General features: G+C 40.3%; 1 protein-coding gene across 2 annotated transcripts; it reads right to left on the bottom strand.

Moving 5' to 3' along the window:
* Positions 1–291: 291 nt before the first annotated feature.
* UPK1B (uroplakin 1B) lies at positions 292–15,633 on the bottom strand. Of its 2 annotated transcripts, none has more exons than XM_006905528.1 (7): positions 15,543–15,633; positions 14,330–14,530; positions 12,274–12,348; positions 11,468–11,590; positions 8,991–9,170; positions 4,203–4,286; positions 292–671 (listed from the first exon to the last, which is right to left on the bottom strand). In XM_006905528.1, exons 1-7 carry the CDS (start codon positions 15,627–15,629, stop codon positions 621–623), a joined length of 801 nt encoding a protein of 266 aa, XP_006905590.1. In that variant the 5' UTR covers positions 15,630–15,633; the 3' UTR covers positions 292–620. The 2 variants fall into 2 exon arrangements, with proteins under 2 accessions (XP_006905590.1, XP_006905589.1); XM_006905527.1 differs by lacking the exon at positions 292–671 and adding an exon at positions 1,112–1,165.
* Between the last annotated feature and the right edge of the window lie 681 nt (positions 15,634–16,314).

The following is a 16,314-nucleotide window of genomic DNA, read 5'->3' as shown; positions in this document are numbered from 1 at the left end:
TTATTAAACACATATCGCTCTATAATGTCCGAGAGGAAATTTTGGCCATTGTTAACTTAAGATCTGATATTGTCCTGCAGAAGAAAAAGATCCCAGGGTGACATTAAGAGAATGACCAGAGACTCCATAGATGGAAGCCACCATAGAACAAAAGGCAAAAGATGCATCTCATCACCTTTTCCTTAGTTCTCTCACCTGGCCAATACTGAGATGAATGAAAGTCTTTGAAGATCTTTTAGAAAGCAGTGAGGAATACAGGCACATTTGCTGTCCAAATACAGACTTGGCCAGCTGCGATAACTCAGGTCCTTATGAATGTCTTTATGTCCCCAAATTAAAAATAAACAGAGACGACAGTAGTTATTATCTAATTTCCAAATTCTCCCTCTCCCACAGTCCATAAAAATGTCACAGAACTCTAGACCGGGGTGAAAACACTAGTGGCGAGAATTGCAGGAGCCTGAGAGCCTAAAGAAACATCATACCAACTGATTTGACAGCTTAAGTGAGAACATTCAGACGTCCCTGTGGGGCAGACATGTCGAGTATTAGGAGAGAGCAGTTCCAGCACCAAATCTAGAGTCACTGGGGGAAGGTAGTACTGTGGTGACACTATATTCTTAATATTCAATTCTGCTCCAGTAGAACATGGTACCCAGGAGAATCCAAAACTAGAATACATAGAGGGGAGAAAAAGGAAAATGAATAAAGAATTGTTTAAGAAACATCTCATACTTGGGGAAAAAATGATGTTAGGTTCATTCAGGCTTCAGTGACACCGGATTTTAAGAGTAATCTTGCATCAAACAACATCAGTCATTTCTATGTTAAACTAGCCTCCTGGGAAAATTCTTTTTTCTTCCCATCAGGGCTTATTATACTCCAATGGATTCCTACTTCTAGAATATACCATTTTGGAATGAATTTCTTGCTTTCAGTATGAACCTCTCTTTCCACGGGATTCTCTTTTCCCAAAAATGCTTGTGACCTAGAACAGCTGTCACCAAAGAACTCAAGATATTTGCCTTAGGCAAGGGGTTAGATCATCTAGGTTCTGTTGCAGACCTGCCACCCGCTCCCTGCATCTGTAAAGTAATGTGGTGACACTATATTCTTAATATTCAATTCTGCTCCAGTAGAACATGGTACCCAGGAGAATCCAAAACTAGAATACATAGAGGGGAGAAAAAGGAAAATGAATAAAGAATTGTTTAAGAAACATCTCATACTTGGGGAAAAAATGATGTTAGGTTCATTCAGGCTTCAGTGACACCGGATTTTAAGAGTAATCTTGCATCAAACAACATCAGTCATCTCTATGTTAAACTAGCCTCCTGGGAAAATTCTTTTTTCTTTTTTCTAGCCTCTACAGGATAGCCCTCTGTAAGCAGTAGTGGAGTGAACATGCCTAAGAGCTCTTCTTAAGGACAATTCCTAAGAACGCTGTTGAATTTCTCTATTCCTTATAAAATGGGAGTCTGGCTACCTACCTAGCTACTATTGTGAGGATTTAATCTTAAATGTATTTGAAATGATGCCTTGTCTATAGCAGGGCTTATCATACTCCAATGGATTCCTACTTCTAGAATATATCATTTTGGAATGAATTTCTTGCTTTCAGTATGAACCTCTCTTTCCAGGGGATTCTCTTTTCCCAAAAATGCTTGTGACCTAGAACAGCTGTCACCAAAGAACTCAAGATATTTGCCTTAGGCAAGGGGTTAGATCATCTAGGTTCTGTTGCAGACCTGCCACCCGCTCCCTGCATCTGTAAAGTAATGAAAATAACATCTTCTTTACCTATTACAAAATTAAAATATTGAATGAGATAATGAAATACTAATAATAGTGACTGATGTTTATTGATAACATACTATACATCAGGCACTGTACTACCTGCTACATATATAACTCAATTTAATGCTTCCAAAACCCTATGAAGAAACTGAGGCACAGAGAAGATAAATAACTTACCCAAGGTCATAGAACTAGTAGGTGGTGAAGCTAGGGTTCAAACCCAGGCAGCCATCTTCAGAGTTTATCTGATTAGCCACTACAGAATAGCCCTCTGTAAGCAGTAGTGGAGTGAACATGCCTAAGAGCTCTTCTTAAGGACAATTCCTAAGAACGCTGTTGAATTTCTCTATTCCTTATAAAATGGGAGTCTGGCTACCTACCTAGCTACTATTGTGAGGATTTAATCTTAAATGTATTTGAAATGATGCCTTGTCTATAGCAGGGCTTATCATACTCCAATGGATTCCTACTTCTAGAATATATCATTTTGGAATGAATTTCTTGCTTTCAGTATGAACCTCTCTTTCCAGGGGATTCTCTTTTCCCAAAAATGCTTGTGACCTAGAACAGCTGTCACCAAAGAACTCAAGATATTTGCCTTAGGCAAGGGGTTAGATTATCTAGGTTCTGTTGCAGACCTGCCACCCGCTCCCTGCATCTGTAAAGTAATGAAAATAACACCTTCTTTACCTATTACAAAATTAGAATATTGAATGAGATAATGAAATACTAATAATAGTGACTGATGTTTATTGATAACATACTATACATCAGGCACTGTTCTACCTGCTACATATATAACTCAATTTAATGCTTCCAAAACCCTATGAAGAAACTGAGGCACAGAGAAGATAAATAACTTACCCAAGGTCATAGAACTAGTAGGTGGTGAAGCTAGGGTTCAAACCCAGGCAGCCATCTTCAGAGTTTATCTGATTAGCCACTACAGAATAGCCCTCTGTAAGCAGTAGTGGAGTGAACATGCCTAAGAGCTCTTCTTAAGGACAATTCCTAAGAACGCTGTTGAATTTCTCTATTCCTTATAAAATGGGAGTCTGGCTACCTACCTAGCTACTATTGTGAGGATTTAATCTTAAATGTATTTGAAATGATGCCTTGTCTATAGCAGGCCTTCAGTATGACTAGTTTCCTTCCTTATTTTGAATTTCAAAGGGACTTATAAGATACAGAGTCCAGTCCATCTGCTGCTTGTAGAAATACCGAAGTTTCAACTGGTTGGTCTAGAATTCTAAGATCCTCAAAAGCCTTTAAACATTATCTCATAGTTCTGGCTAGCATGGCACAATGGAAACTTCACTGTTATAATTTTTCATTTGTTCAATAAGTTTTCAAGCACTTACTATGTGCTGTGTTAGGCAGCTTGTTGCCAGGCTTTGGGCAGGGACAAATACATCACTGGGAGCAGTTCCCAGCCAGAGGTGTGTGTAGAGTGTGGTGGGAGTTACTAAGAGGGCGACTTGAGGGGTCATAGAAGACTTCTAGAAGGAGTTGATTTTCCCTTCCTTCCTGCCTCACTCTGTTTCTCACTCCAAACCCAACATTGCTTAAATTGTGGTGCACTAGTACCGGATGGGCCCTTTTAGGGGTGAATGATGTCAAGATTATTTATGCTAACATGCAATTGGTTTATTATTATTTTTAATGAATTAATAAGTAATTTTTAAATTTCTGTTAATTTCTAATAAGGTAAATATCAATAGCTATAGTTCCCATAGACACAAAGCTTTTGGGAGTTCTCAATAACTTTTGAGAGAGTGAAAGGATTCTGAACCCAAAAGTTTGGAACTGCTTCCCACATGCAATGGCTCTTAATCCTGACAGCAAATTAGAATCATTTGGAAAAAAAAAAAGCTGGGGCCCTGACCCTAGCTGAAATAAATCAGGATCTCAGAGGTTGGAGTCCAGGTATGCTTTCTTTTCTAGGCTCCCCCAGGAGGTTTTAATGAGCAGCCAGGGCCGAGAATCATGGCCCTACCCTCTTGCTTCATGTGCATCACACAATGTGAGCAGCAGGATAGATGAGACTGGTGGAGGCAGCTGTTCAGAAGGAGCTGGGCGGATTAGTAGATGGCAGTCTTTTTACATCTCGCTATAATGAATTAATGAGATTTGGAGACCTGGAGGAGAGGCAGGTGCATCCCAGTCGCCCAGAAGAAGGGTCTGGTTAGTAGGGCACATCCTTTCTCTGGTAGGGGGAGGTAACTCCCTGCCTCCCAAGGGAATCACTGTCCTTTGCTCAGGTGGCAGCAGCTTCCTGACTAGCCCGCAAGTTTGAGGTTTTGTTTCCAGACAGTCTAGTGTGGTTGGACTAACCAGGGGCAATCTCAAGGTCTCTCCTTAACATTGTCCTCTCAGAAATAAGACATGCACCAGGAAATACTCACAGTCCAGCAAAGAATGGCAAATCCAAACCAGGCAACCCCCCAGGCGTGTCGGTTCATCGGTCCAGAGATCAGTTCATAGCAGCCCTGGAAGAGTGGGTGATTCCACATCAGCATGAGAGGAACCAGAAAGAAAGATGTTAAGAGATGGGTGGGAAAGCAGACTGCTATGTGAATCAATGCCGCTCCAAAGTCCGATGTAACATAATCGGGCTATTTCCACATCCCTGGGGACAGTCAGTTATTAACAGTGCTTTGGCCAGGGACTAGAAATAATCCTGTCGAATAACTCTTCTCTATTACATTTATTTGTGTCTTTACCGTTCAATCTAACAATGGTACTGCTATTTTATTATTATTTTTGTAATTACCGCCAATTAAAGCTTTTTTTAAAAAAAATAAGATGCTATTATTTTAGCCTTATAATATTTGATATATATATATCAAATACGTGGGCAATGTAAAGTATTCTTAATAAAGTTTGAATTTTTTCTCTTCCAAAAGATTTTATTGGTGATGTGTTTGAGGGCAGCATTAGTTGGTGATTTCATTTCTTCTGGTCTGTGAAAAATAATATTTGATATATATATATCAAATACGTGGGCAATGTAAAGTATTCTTAATAAAGTTTGAATTTTTTCTCTTCCAAAAGATTTTATTGGTGATGTGTTTGAGGGCAGCATTAGTTGGTGATTTCATTTCTTCTGGTCTGTGAAAACCAAGTTGTTTTTTTTTTTTTTTTTAAATCATTGAAGGGACTCCTATACTATGCTTTCTAATTTTTCATTTGACCTCATATTTCAAAATATCTTTATTGGTTCTAGAGAGACCTTGAAGAGCCACCGCGTATGTGCAAAAGAATGATTCGTTTTTTTATTCATCAAATAATTCATTCATACATGCCATAATCTAGTAAGTTTTTATATGTGGCATACTCTGTTTTAGTCACTATGCAAAGTGCTACAGTGACACACATGTGCAGGGCTAGACGCACTCTCTGAGTGACCTTCACTACAGCCCTGGAAATCAAAGGGAATGCCTAGGAAATGCAAAAAACAGGCTAGTTCAATGAACCATGGAGGTTCACAGGAAAATGTCCTCGAAAGGCTGACCTTGAAGCTTAGGCCCTGCCCAGTGGCTAGAGGTTCTGTCCTTTTTGACTGTGCTCTAGTCCCTTGTTAATCCACTGACAGGCCCTGCCTCTGCTATGCCTTGATTTCTTCCTTATATACTTTCTGCCACCTACGTTACTGGCACCTCCATCCACCTAGATGCTCAAATGAAAAACCTTGGAACTATCCTTAACTGTTTTTCTCTTACTTGACATCAAATATTGAAGCAAATCCTTTTGGTCTACTTTTAAAATATATCTCAAATCCAAACACCTATTATTTCTTGGTACCACCTTTGTCCACCATGTCCTCACTCCAGAATCACTACACTAGCCTTCTAACTGGTCTCCCTGAGGCTTAAGTCCACTCTTGGCACCCTACTAGGCTTCATATGGGACCAGAGGGAACCTTGTAAGAGCTAAATCAGATCACTTCACAAACTTGCTCAAAATCCTCCAGTGGCTTCCCACAACCCTTAAAATGAAATCCTAAGCCCTCGCGATGGCTTCCAAGGTGCTGTGTGATACTGTCCTGCCTCTTTCTAGGAATCCGGCTGTCACTGCCAGAGGCTATTTCACTGTAAAGCTACTAGGTTGAATTTCAGGGCTGCTTGCTTACAAGACCATTTCAAAGCCCTGTATCTAATTTTGTCTGCATATTTTTAATCGTTTTTTTTGAGGAAAACCCCTATCCACCAAGCTTCAGGCTCTACAAAATCTAGATCTATCCTTGCCTTCCACTCTTCTTTCACTCATTTCGGGCTTGCCATACTGATGTCCTTGATATTTCTCCAAAAAGCTAAAAATGCTTCGGGGCCTTTGTACATGTTGCTTGCTTCCTTTGTTTAGAGAATTCTCTTCCTTAATCTTCTTTAAGCGAGGGTCTCATTTCCTCACTTAGTTCAGAACTGTGTACAAATATCATCTCAACAAAGCCTTTCCTAGCAACCACAGGGAAAAATACCCTTTCTCTCATCATTCTCTATACACTTACCCTGCTTTATTTCTGCTTGTGGTCATATATCACTACCTGGAATTTATCTTGTGTTTCTTGGGTGGTTTGTTTATTGTCTGTCTCTGATACTATAGCGAAAGCTCTACAAGGGCAGGGCTTTTATTGTGATCATTGTTGAATCTCTAGAATGTCTAGAACAAATGCCTGACACAAAGTGGACACCTAATAAACATTGATAGGATGAACAGAACGTGATATAAAGTAATGATTACAACAGTATCACATGACACACTTGATGGTTCATAAACACTCCTATATCCATTATTCACTTGATCCTCCCAGCAATCCTAGGAGGTAGTCATTTGTCCACCTCCATATATAATATGTATAACAGTCCACTTATGACAGGTGCTAGGCACTAGGCTGAACATTCAGCTGTGACAAGACAGAAATAAGTCTTGCCCTCAAGGAGCTCACAAACAAAAACTCAGTTGTTTTCACATCTTCTCATTTACATCATTGAAGTGGATCTTAACTGGATCTTCCTCAGTTCCATCATAATGCTCTTAAGATGTAGTGACCAGAATTTGCACATTGCATTTCTAGGGCAGATGGACCATGATGTAAGAATACACATATTTGCATCTGACATGCTATGTGAATTTCTCGTTGATTTCTATTAATACCACACTTATAATGACTTTCTACTTTCATTAGCATCCATTTGTACAATGTAGATCTTGAAAAGCTACAATATAGACGTGAAAAAGGGAGCCATTCACCTTTTAATTCATCCACCCAATGTAATGCCTGCTTTGTGTCAGGCACTATGCTAAAACTGAAGATAAGGAATAGAATAATGCATGGCCCTCAAGGAGACCCACGGAAAAAATAGACTTGCAAACGAATAATTATGATATAATTCCAGGTGTCAGCTGCAATAATAGAAGTGAAATATATGAGGTTTTGGGGTGACTATTTTGCTTTGTGGAAAAAGATTGCTATAGGACAATTAGCGGGATCTATAACTCAGAGAGAATGGTAGTGTGCAAGAATCTGGAGAGAAGGGATGGGGAGAACTGGAAAGGATTAATAAGTAAGAGATTGTATTGAGGGTGAAAAATGAGTGAGGATGAGAAAGTAGAAACACAGAGTCAGGGCCAGTGAGAGGAATTTCAGGATTCAGGAATTAGGTTGGGGAGTAACACTGAATGATAATGAGTTTGTGGTAGTGGTGTAACTGGTGGGTAGTGTAGGCGGAAATGTTAAGGACGAGGTGAAGCCAAGGAACTGTAGGGAGGGTGCTAGAAAGGTTGTCCAACCAGGTGTGGAGGTCCCTCATTACAAGAATGTAAAGTGTTGCTGCGAGAGAAAGTGATTATCTGAAGGCAAAGAGATAATTATTTGTCCCTTTCAAAGAGATAATATAGTTTATATGCAATTACAATCCCATCGAGATATGTCTGCATGGGCCGGTTCCAGGGTTGAAATATTAAAAGCATTTTATGACTCCTGAGAGTGACAGTTATGTTGCCTCCTATGATTATATAAGCAATAAATTTAATTTTTGTAACAGTCTGAATATAACTGATTATAATGATGCCAAAACAATGTTGCTGGAAAGCTAGATGAGGGTTGCTTTGAACAACTCTGCAAAATAATCTGTATCACTCCCGTGTCCTTTTCTGGATTAATGTAACCAATCCTAGTCCAGATGCCCTTCCAGTAGGGGCAGGATGATCATCAGGCTGCGTCCTTCATTTTGAAAGGCGCTTTGTGTTATTTATTTCAAGACTAAATATACTGACATTTCTAAATTATTTAATGAACTGGCATACAGCTAACTTTCCTCAAAGTGGTTACTCGCAAAGCAGTGTCCAGCATTTCAGAGGCTGACCATATGTGCATGAGGATTCTCTTCAGGGCTTTTGGGGAATATTTCCAAGTTCTTTCTTGGCTTAGAGTCTGGGCTCTGGAGCCAGACTGCTAGCATTTGAATCCTGACTCTATCATTTACTAGCTGCACGATCTTGGGTAAAGTAACTATTGGAATCTCCATATTTCAGTTCATCATCCATAAAATAGGGATCATACTGGCAGCTACCTTTGGGCATTAAGTGAGTTAATATATGCAAGGCACTTGGAACAGTAAGTACTCAATAAACGTTAGCTTCCATCATCACTATATCATCCTCATTAGGTTGTAGACACTTTTTCAAAAACCATCTGTATGTAAATTACTTTCTACCCAAATCACCAATCTAATATTTTATGAAGACTATCCTATATTACCACTGAATAAGGAATGTGGATACACAATTACTGCATTTGCTCTCAGCAACTGCTACTGCTTTGGAACTGGCAAAACATCCTTTTCGCATACCATCCCTTCAATTTACATTTTGCAAAATTAGAGCAAATCTTTGTTAATATAAATAGTTTTCGATACAACAATTCTATACATTGTACAAATGTTTTCATTGAAACAGTTGAACTTTGTTATTGCAATATTCATGTTCTGTTAATTTTATTAAAATAGGAAATTTCCCAGATCAGCCCTAGATTGGCATTCACATTGTACTAACAGAGAAAGAAATAGTTAACATGAGGTTTAGGTAAAAGGATCCAGAATTCCTTACCGAGAGACTTACCAAAATTAGCTAGTATTTTTCTCATGAAGAGCAGAAGAACCTTCTGGAAGGTCTTGGGGGTAGAGAGGACTCACCTGATTGTGATAATAACCAGGCACACCTAGTTTGCAGGCCTCCAGGTTGAGAGGTTCTTTCAGCTTGTTCATAACACAGCACTGACGAGGCCAGGGATAGTCGGCATCATTATTCTCAGTCCGGAAGGCAGACGTGTATTTCTGCCAGTCTGAGGGACCATTCACACCACAGCATTTGTCCTGTGGCAGATGAGAATTACAAAATTCTCTTCCATGGTCCTTGTTACATCCATCAGTGTAGCAACTGAGATTTTATGGAGAATGAAGATACGAAAATTGTACTATATTTTATGTTTACTAAAAATTATTAACAAGAGTTGAAGGTATTGATAACCTGTATTGTAGAGTGTACAAATACTTTTTCATTTATTACCTCACCAGCCATTAATGGGCTCTGTAACCTTTGACTAGTTATTTAAATTATCTAAACCTCAATTTCCTTAACTATAAAATTGGGATAAATAAAGTACCTACCTCACATGGAGTTGTTGTGTGAGGTAGGTACTTTATTTGTTGTTGTGAGAATTAAATTGGTTAATACATCTATTGTGTTTAGTATACTACCTGGCCCATAGTAAACCCTCAATAAATACTAATACTTAAGAAATACTGGGGGTGGCTCCATAGTGTTAGCATGTCTGCTTTGCACGTAGAAAGTCCTGGGTTCACGCCCCAGGTGGAGCCACGGACCATACCCCGAGTTTGCCGGGGGCATCAGGCCCCGGGGTGTGCTGCGAGCATGTGGAAGGGGACACCACGCCCTCAGAGATCCAGTTCTTAAGGGGCAAACGGCAACATCCATGGGTCAGGAGTGGAAGTGGGCAGGGTGGTGGGGGTGGTATTACAGAGGGGGAAAAAAAAAAGAAATACTAATATCTCGATACGACAGTGTGAGGGAGATATAATTATTCTCAAACTACAAAGGAACAAATTGAGGATCAGAAAATTAAAATTACTAGTGCTGAAGAAATAATTCGTAATTCTTTTTGTTTTACTTTTCTATATTTTTAACATTTTCTATATGTGTTACTTTTATAATAGGAGAAAATAAGCTGGAAAAAATAATCAAAACCTAGTGGCACATAGCTATACCTCTACATAGGAAAGGAAGATCAATTAACACGCAGCTAATATGCTTACACTCTGGAAAGAACTGAGGAGAGAGGATAAAACACAATTTATATCACTTTCATACTTTTTTATAAATTCTGCTAGAATGTTTTAAGGGAAGAAATTAAAAATACAAGTATTGGCCTTTAGCGCCACGCTTCTCTTGCTCAGGCCCACGTCCACGTCTGGAAGTGTACTTTCTCTTTTAATAAAGCTTTTCTTTTTTGCTGTAAAAAAAATACAGGTATCTCTCAACTTTTAGAATAAATATATCCAAGTAAACTTGACGACAAATCAACTATCTTTAAAGCATGTCCTCTTTTGCCACTAGATTATGGAAAATATCTTATCAAAGAAAAAAATCATCTTGTATTTTAAACTGAGCATTTTGGAAAAAGATGGTTAAATTTGATCCAAGGTTATTTCAGACTGGGCTTTAAAAAGATAGTAAGTGGATTTTTCAAATGTGAGAACATTCGCATTTTCTTTTGAAGAGCTTAGATCTTGTTACCAGAGTGGAAAAAAAATACTTGACCTAGAGTCAGAAGAGTAATAGAAAGGGAAAAGATGGCAATGAACTGGGGGTCCAAATAGGGTAAGAAAAGTATTAGACTGGAAATATTAAAATAAATGAAAGTAATTATAGAAGATAGAGGGTAAAGAGAGAGTTCAAAGGAGGGGTGGAGGCCTTACGAGAGTTTGCTAATGACAGACTGGGAAATGTTGGTGGGGGCTGGAGGTTAGGGGCAGTGTGAGAGCTGGACCACCTTCAGATCAGGACTTATGCGGGGATGAGAATTTATATACATACAGCGATATGAGGTGACAACGGATATTCTGAAAGACTTGGACTTTTGATGGTATTTGAGGTAAACTTGGATATAAGGTATCATTGCCAAGTAGAGGGTGATCAAATGAAGTCATAGCTCATGGTCCTTAGCAGGACTAGCCCACAGGAGGTGTGAAAGGTACGAAATAAGCAAAGGAGACAGTAATTGCCACTTGAGTTAACTGTGGGGCAGCAGGCAATATTTTTCCTTTAACATAAGAGATGCCTGAGTTCTAACAGGCAGAATGTGTGATAAATCTAAATTTCTTGACAACGTCATTATCTGTATAAATGGAAGCTAATCAACATCATGGTTTAAAATAAAATAGAGATCTAGAGGTCCCACTGAGTCATGTGTACAACGCCTGCTGATAAGTAAGAGCAATTGATGAACTTGCCTATGCCATGCCTTTCTTTTTGAAGAAAATCCTTTTGGAGGCTGCAGTCCTCACCTCTTGACTTCCCTCTCAACCATACATATACCACTGGATACTGGTTTAAGTACAAAATAGCATCTCCCCATGACCACGGGTGTTACCTGGAGCATGAACCTGTCCCAGGTTTTGGTGACTCCATTGTTTTTCCACCGGTCATCATTGTTTGGAGGGCTGTTGTTTTGGTACCTCTCCAACATCTGCTTCAGGAAGAGATTGGGTATGAACTACGAAGGGAGGAGGCAACACAAGAGAGAGAGTTAGAACCACTAATCAATCCCCCAGGAGGCAAAAGCGATTTTGCTCAGCCCATTCTTGGGGGCACTGAACGCTGCCTCCTGGGAGTAGAACTGCTCAGAGGTACCCAGTAGGGGTAGGGACAGTTGTGAACCTGTCCTGAGTGCCTGAAATCCCCTTGTAAGGAGAAATCTCCATCGTCAAAGAAATCTCAGTGAGGCTAGGGTGGACAGGCATTGCAGGGTGGCTCAGGCTAGGGATTAGAGAAAGAGAGAGAAAGCAGCTGAAATGAGAGTAAGTCTTAGATGTGGTAGATTATTGATCATCCTTTTGGGGGGCCAGTGGGCATGGCAGAATGATGAAGAGCATAGGGGGTACATCTTGGGCCCTGAGATCCACACTGCCTGGACTCAGGATTCTCCCTTTCCACTTATCAGCTGTGTAACTTTGGACAAATTACCTGGTTAAGTCTCATTTAAGTCTCATTTTTTTCATCTATGAAATGATAATAGTGATAATAACTATTTTATAGGGTTATTATGAGAATTAAGTAAAATTATATATTTATGATTAATGTGCATATTAGAGTGCCTGTTATTGTCAGCTATTATCTTATGATGATAACGATGATTCATATGATCATTTTGCTCTGTGCTTTTGAGATTGTACTCACAAAGTCTCGTTGTGTTGCTGCTGTAATACAAGATGCCACTTCAAATGCATATACGATCAACATCAGAATGAAATACTGGAAGAGAAACACATTAAAAAAAAAGAGTTACATTTACTTCCAAAGAAAGACTTTTTTTAAACAAATAATTATGTTTTTCAGTAAGTTGGTATAAATATAATCATCCAATTGTTCACACAGTTATTCAACAAACCCTCATTGATCAGCTGCTTGGAACAAGACTTGGTGCTAGGTGCTAATCAGCTCAGTTCTTTTCTTTCCCCTAGAGAACAAATGCCCATTGAATACAGAGCTTGCTCAGTCCAGTACCCTGCATTTCTATTTTAACAGAGAAAAACGAATGCAAGAGAATAAACTTACATGTGTGTGTGTGTGTGTGTGTGTGTGTGTGTGCGCGCGCGCACACGCACACATGATGCCTCCATACCACTCTGCCTCTATTTACGGCTGGAAAATATCTGAACAACAAATGACTTCTGAATCTGGTGGGAAGACTTAAGAGTTCTGCCTTTGAGTTCCTCAGCTTTGCGCACACACTTTTGGTCCTTGAGTTCTTCTGAGGAAGGGACACTGTGGTTGGTGTTGGTAGAAGAGCACGGGGGAAACTGGGCAGGGGAGGGTCTCTGAGCAGGACCCTCTGCTGCCCTAACCACTCAGCCTAGAGAAAAGCTTTGGAGAGTAAACAAAAGGACCACCTTCAGAGTCCTCACAACATTTCTCCCCTGGATAAGCTGCTGCCTTGCTCTTTGTGAAGAGGTTGGCTGGCTCCTCCTAAGTGTCTCAGAAAACCCCTTAGAAACACTCCAGAAAGAAGGCATAAGGTGCAAGCATTTTCCCCGTCAGCCTCTGGGCAGGTTTCTGGCTCCTTCTCTTTTCTGGGCATGGTGAAAAATATTCCCTTCCAGCTCAGATATTCTTGCTGTATCAGGAACACATACAGCCCCAAACTGAGACTGAGATGCAGCTTGTCTCTAGGATCTCTTCCTTTCCCTGAATTCCTTTCCCCACCCTCCCAAAGTGGGTGCTTTTGCCCTGGAACTAACTCTTACTAAGGAACCAGAGAATGTAAATGGTCTGCATTCCCTGGGTGCCAAGACAATGTTGGGTCACAGGAGAGGTGAACCAGTGAGCACCTTATGTTGCTCAACTGGTTCCATAAAGGTGGAACTCCTGTCCTGCAGCATTTGGTGGAGAGTTATCTCAGGAAGGGGCGTGGTGGGGGGCAGAACCCCATCACTGTGTGAGAAACTGCTTGTTGTCTTCAGCTTGGGAGCAGAGACTGGAGAGGTCTAGACCCAACACCAGGGTTCTTAGCTCTGCTGATTTTTGCAAAATATCTAAAATTTAATTCCTCCACAATGGCAGGGCATGACCTTGCTGTCTGTGGTTTGGGGTCAAATTGTCTCTGTGGGTGCACAGAGTTAGAGCTTCCATGTGCAGGTGGGAATTGAGGCTGTGGTCTACAGTGATGTGCATCGAGCTTCTCCAGGGTCCCTCAAAAGCAGAGTGGATGTATAATAATGGCAAGTGGAGGTCACCTTACAAAATCATCAGCCTTGAGCTCAAAAATGTCTGAAAAGGCTCATGCTTTCTCTTAAAAAATCATGCATATTTTGTATTTTATATCTTTATATATCAAGTTCTGATTCATATTACATAATATTTTAAACTACTTATTGTCAAGAGAAAAAAATCTAATTATGAAGTCCTCACTCTGTTTGGACTATGTAGCTCCTGGGAGTACCGGTGGGTGCATATAGATACCAGTTGGAGAAACACATTTCAAAAATACTCGAAAGGGTGACCCCCCAGGTGTCTCCCATTTGTGTTCTCTGGACTGGAATCTTCTGGACTTGGAATAGCAGAGGGCATCCTTGCCCTCACGTGAGAACCTTTACTTAAGGGAGAGTCTTCCCCTTCTCCCGTGGCACTCTCTGCTCTCCCTCCTCCACTAAAAGTCAAAACATTGTGCTCAGGGAAGAAGAAACAATCCATCAATTGGTTCAGGAGATAACTGTAGAGAGTTTTAAGGTCTTACTGCCAGAAGAATTTTCCTGCTGGACTTCATGATGCCTACAATGCCTAGAACAGACAGGCAGAAGAGGCAGATGCCGACAAACAAGCCGATCCAGGCTGCCGCAAAGATGTCAGCATTGTTGGTGGCTTCAAGCAGTGGATAGAGGCTGTGTTGGTCTGAGACAAAGAAGATGCACTCTGCAGTCAGCGCGATGCCACACATCTGAGGGGGCAAAGGGGTTTCTTTTAGCTGGTGGCCAGAAGAGCAGTGTTGGTTAAAAGATAGAGAAGTGGGGGTGGGTGGGTAAGAGAGACTAACTCCGTCCCCTGCAAAGGCTTTAAGCAATGGACTCCAACTCCTCACTGTCAGGAAACCAAATAGCTCCTGCCATTCTACTAATTGGTTGCATGCCTCCCTTCACATATACTGTCTTATTGTTATTCGAGAAAAGACCCAATTTAAGACCATCTATAAAGTTCTTGGGGCATAAAACACTAAAAAGACATTTTCTTGTATGATGATAACTTCCCACACCCACTCCCACTGTCCATCACCCAAATTCTTGGATTATAATATTTAAAGTGGTACCAGTCAAATTTATCGGTGCCTGAAAACCATTGAAAGAAACTTGGTCATTACCTCTCCCACCCCGGTATTTTACAGATGAAGGGTCTTGACCCTTAAAGGCAAAGACTTGTCCAGAGTCACACGGAGTCAGAGGCAGGGTTGGGCCAAGAGCCAGGGATCCTAAGTTCCAGGTGCTCTCCCACCAACCGTGCCCCTACCCCACAGCCTGGTGTCTGAGCTACTCCCACATGCCTCTGTGTGAGATAACAAGAAGACACAAGCATCTGCCCCCAACAACCTTAATGGCAGAGTACCATGGAAATCAAATCAAGTGAAACAGGAAAAATCACCAGAGCGAGTGTGTGGCAGAAGTGCTTGGATGCTGACCATGGTTGACACGGCTCCTTTTAGATTCTCATGTTTCAAACTCGCAAGGGAAATATTTATTTTTTTCAATCACGGTCTTTTGATATATTATATAGTTATATATGATTATTTATATAGTTAAAATCCAGCTAGCATATTTTACTAATGCATTTCTTAAAATGGGAAAAGATGTAGGGAGCCAGTAATTATATAATTATTTTCCTTTAAACTCTCACTTTTGATTGATCTAAAATCATGATTACAGGAAGAGCAAGATTGTCTAAGAATACTCATTACTTACACCAATAATCACATTTCCAAAAATCAGCAGGCCCTGGAAGCAACGAACAGCGGAGTCGTCCTTGGCCATCTTCACGGTTTTCCACATGCTGAAGACACACAGTTGAGACAATTACAACTTAATAGGGGTGGGAGACATATCTGTTGCAAGTTTCATAACGTGACTAAGTCACACCATTGCATATTGCCTTCCTGTGTTCTAAAACATCCAAACCAAAGTCATGCAATCATTTAGCAATGGGGGAAATTGGGTTACTAAACTCAGTAATCACTGTAATTTTATACAGAAGAAAAAAAAAGTAAAGCTTGCCAGCATCTGATCAGTAACTTTCAGGAGTTCTTTAAGATATGGAATATACAGACTACATACTTCTGAGTGATAAACTGAGGTCCCACAGTCAACAAGGGCAGACCTGAGGTAGTGATGAGTGGGCAGTGCTAAAGTTCACCGATGGTCCTTGGTATGAAACCCAAAAGGTAAACCCGTGGCCAGACTTGGCAGTTGGTTACCAGAGGGATTATGGGCAGCTGTTAAAAACCATTATTTTCAGAATATTTTGTTATCTTCAGAAATAGTCGGCATTTGCTCTCTAGATCTATGAGTTTGTTTGTTTCTTTGTTCATTTGTCTTGTTTTTTAGATTCCTCATGTAAGTGAAATCAAAGAACAAATTTTTGGTTGCAAGAGGAGAGGGAGAGGGCCAGAAAAAGGAGGGGGATTAAGAAATACAAACTTCTAGTTATAAAATAAAACCTATAACACTTCCAGTCATG

This window comes from Pteropus alecto, unplaced genomic scaffold (genome assembly GCF_000325575.1).
Source record: "Pteropus alecto unplaced genomic scaffold, ASM32557v1 scaffold251, whole genome shotgun sequence".
Lineage (NCBI taxonomy): Eukaryota > Metazoa > Chordata > Mammalia > Chiroptera > Pteropodidae > Pteropus > Pteropus alecto.
This window is presented reverse-complemented; position numbering and strand designations above follow the sequence as displayed.

What these genes read in the sequence shown, in the direction of transcription:
- UPK1B (XM_006905528.1), bottom strand. Translation starts at nt 15,629, where the DNA reads ATGTGGAAAACCGTGAAGATGGCCAAGGACGACTCCGCTGTTCGTTGC. An exon ending in GGGACAGGTTCATGCTCCAG is followed by an intron (nt 9,171 to 11,467) that starts GTAACACCCGTG and finishes CATCTGCCACAG; the next exon opens with GACAAATGCTGTGGTGTGAA. An exon ending in CTGGTTATTATCACAATCAG is followed by an intron (nt 4,287 to 8,990) that starts GTGAGTCCTCTC and finishes CCACTCTTCCAG; the next exon opens with GGCTGCTATGAACTGATCTC.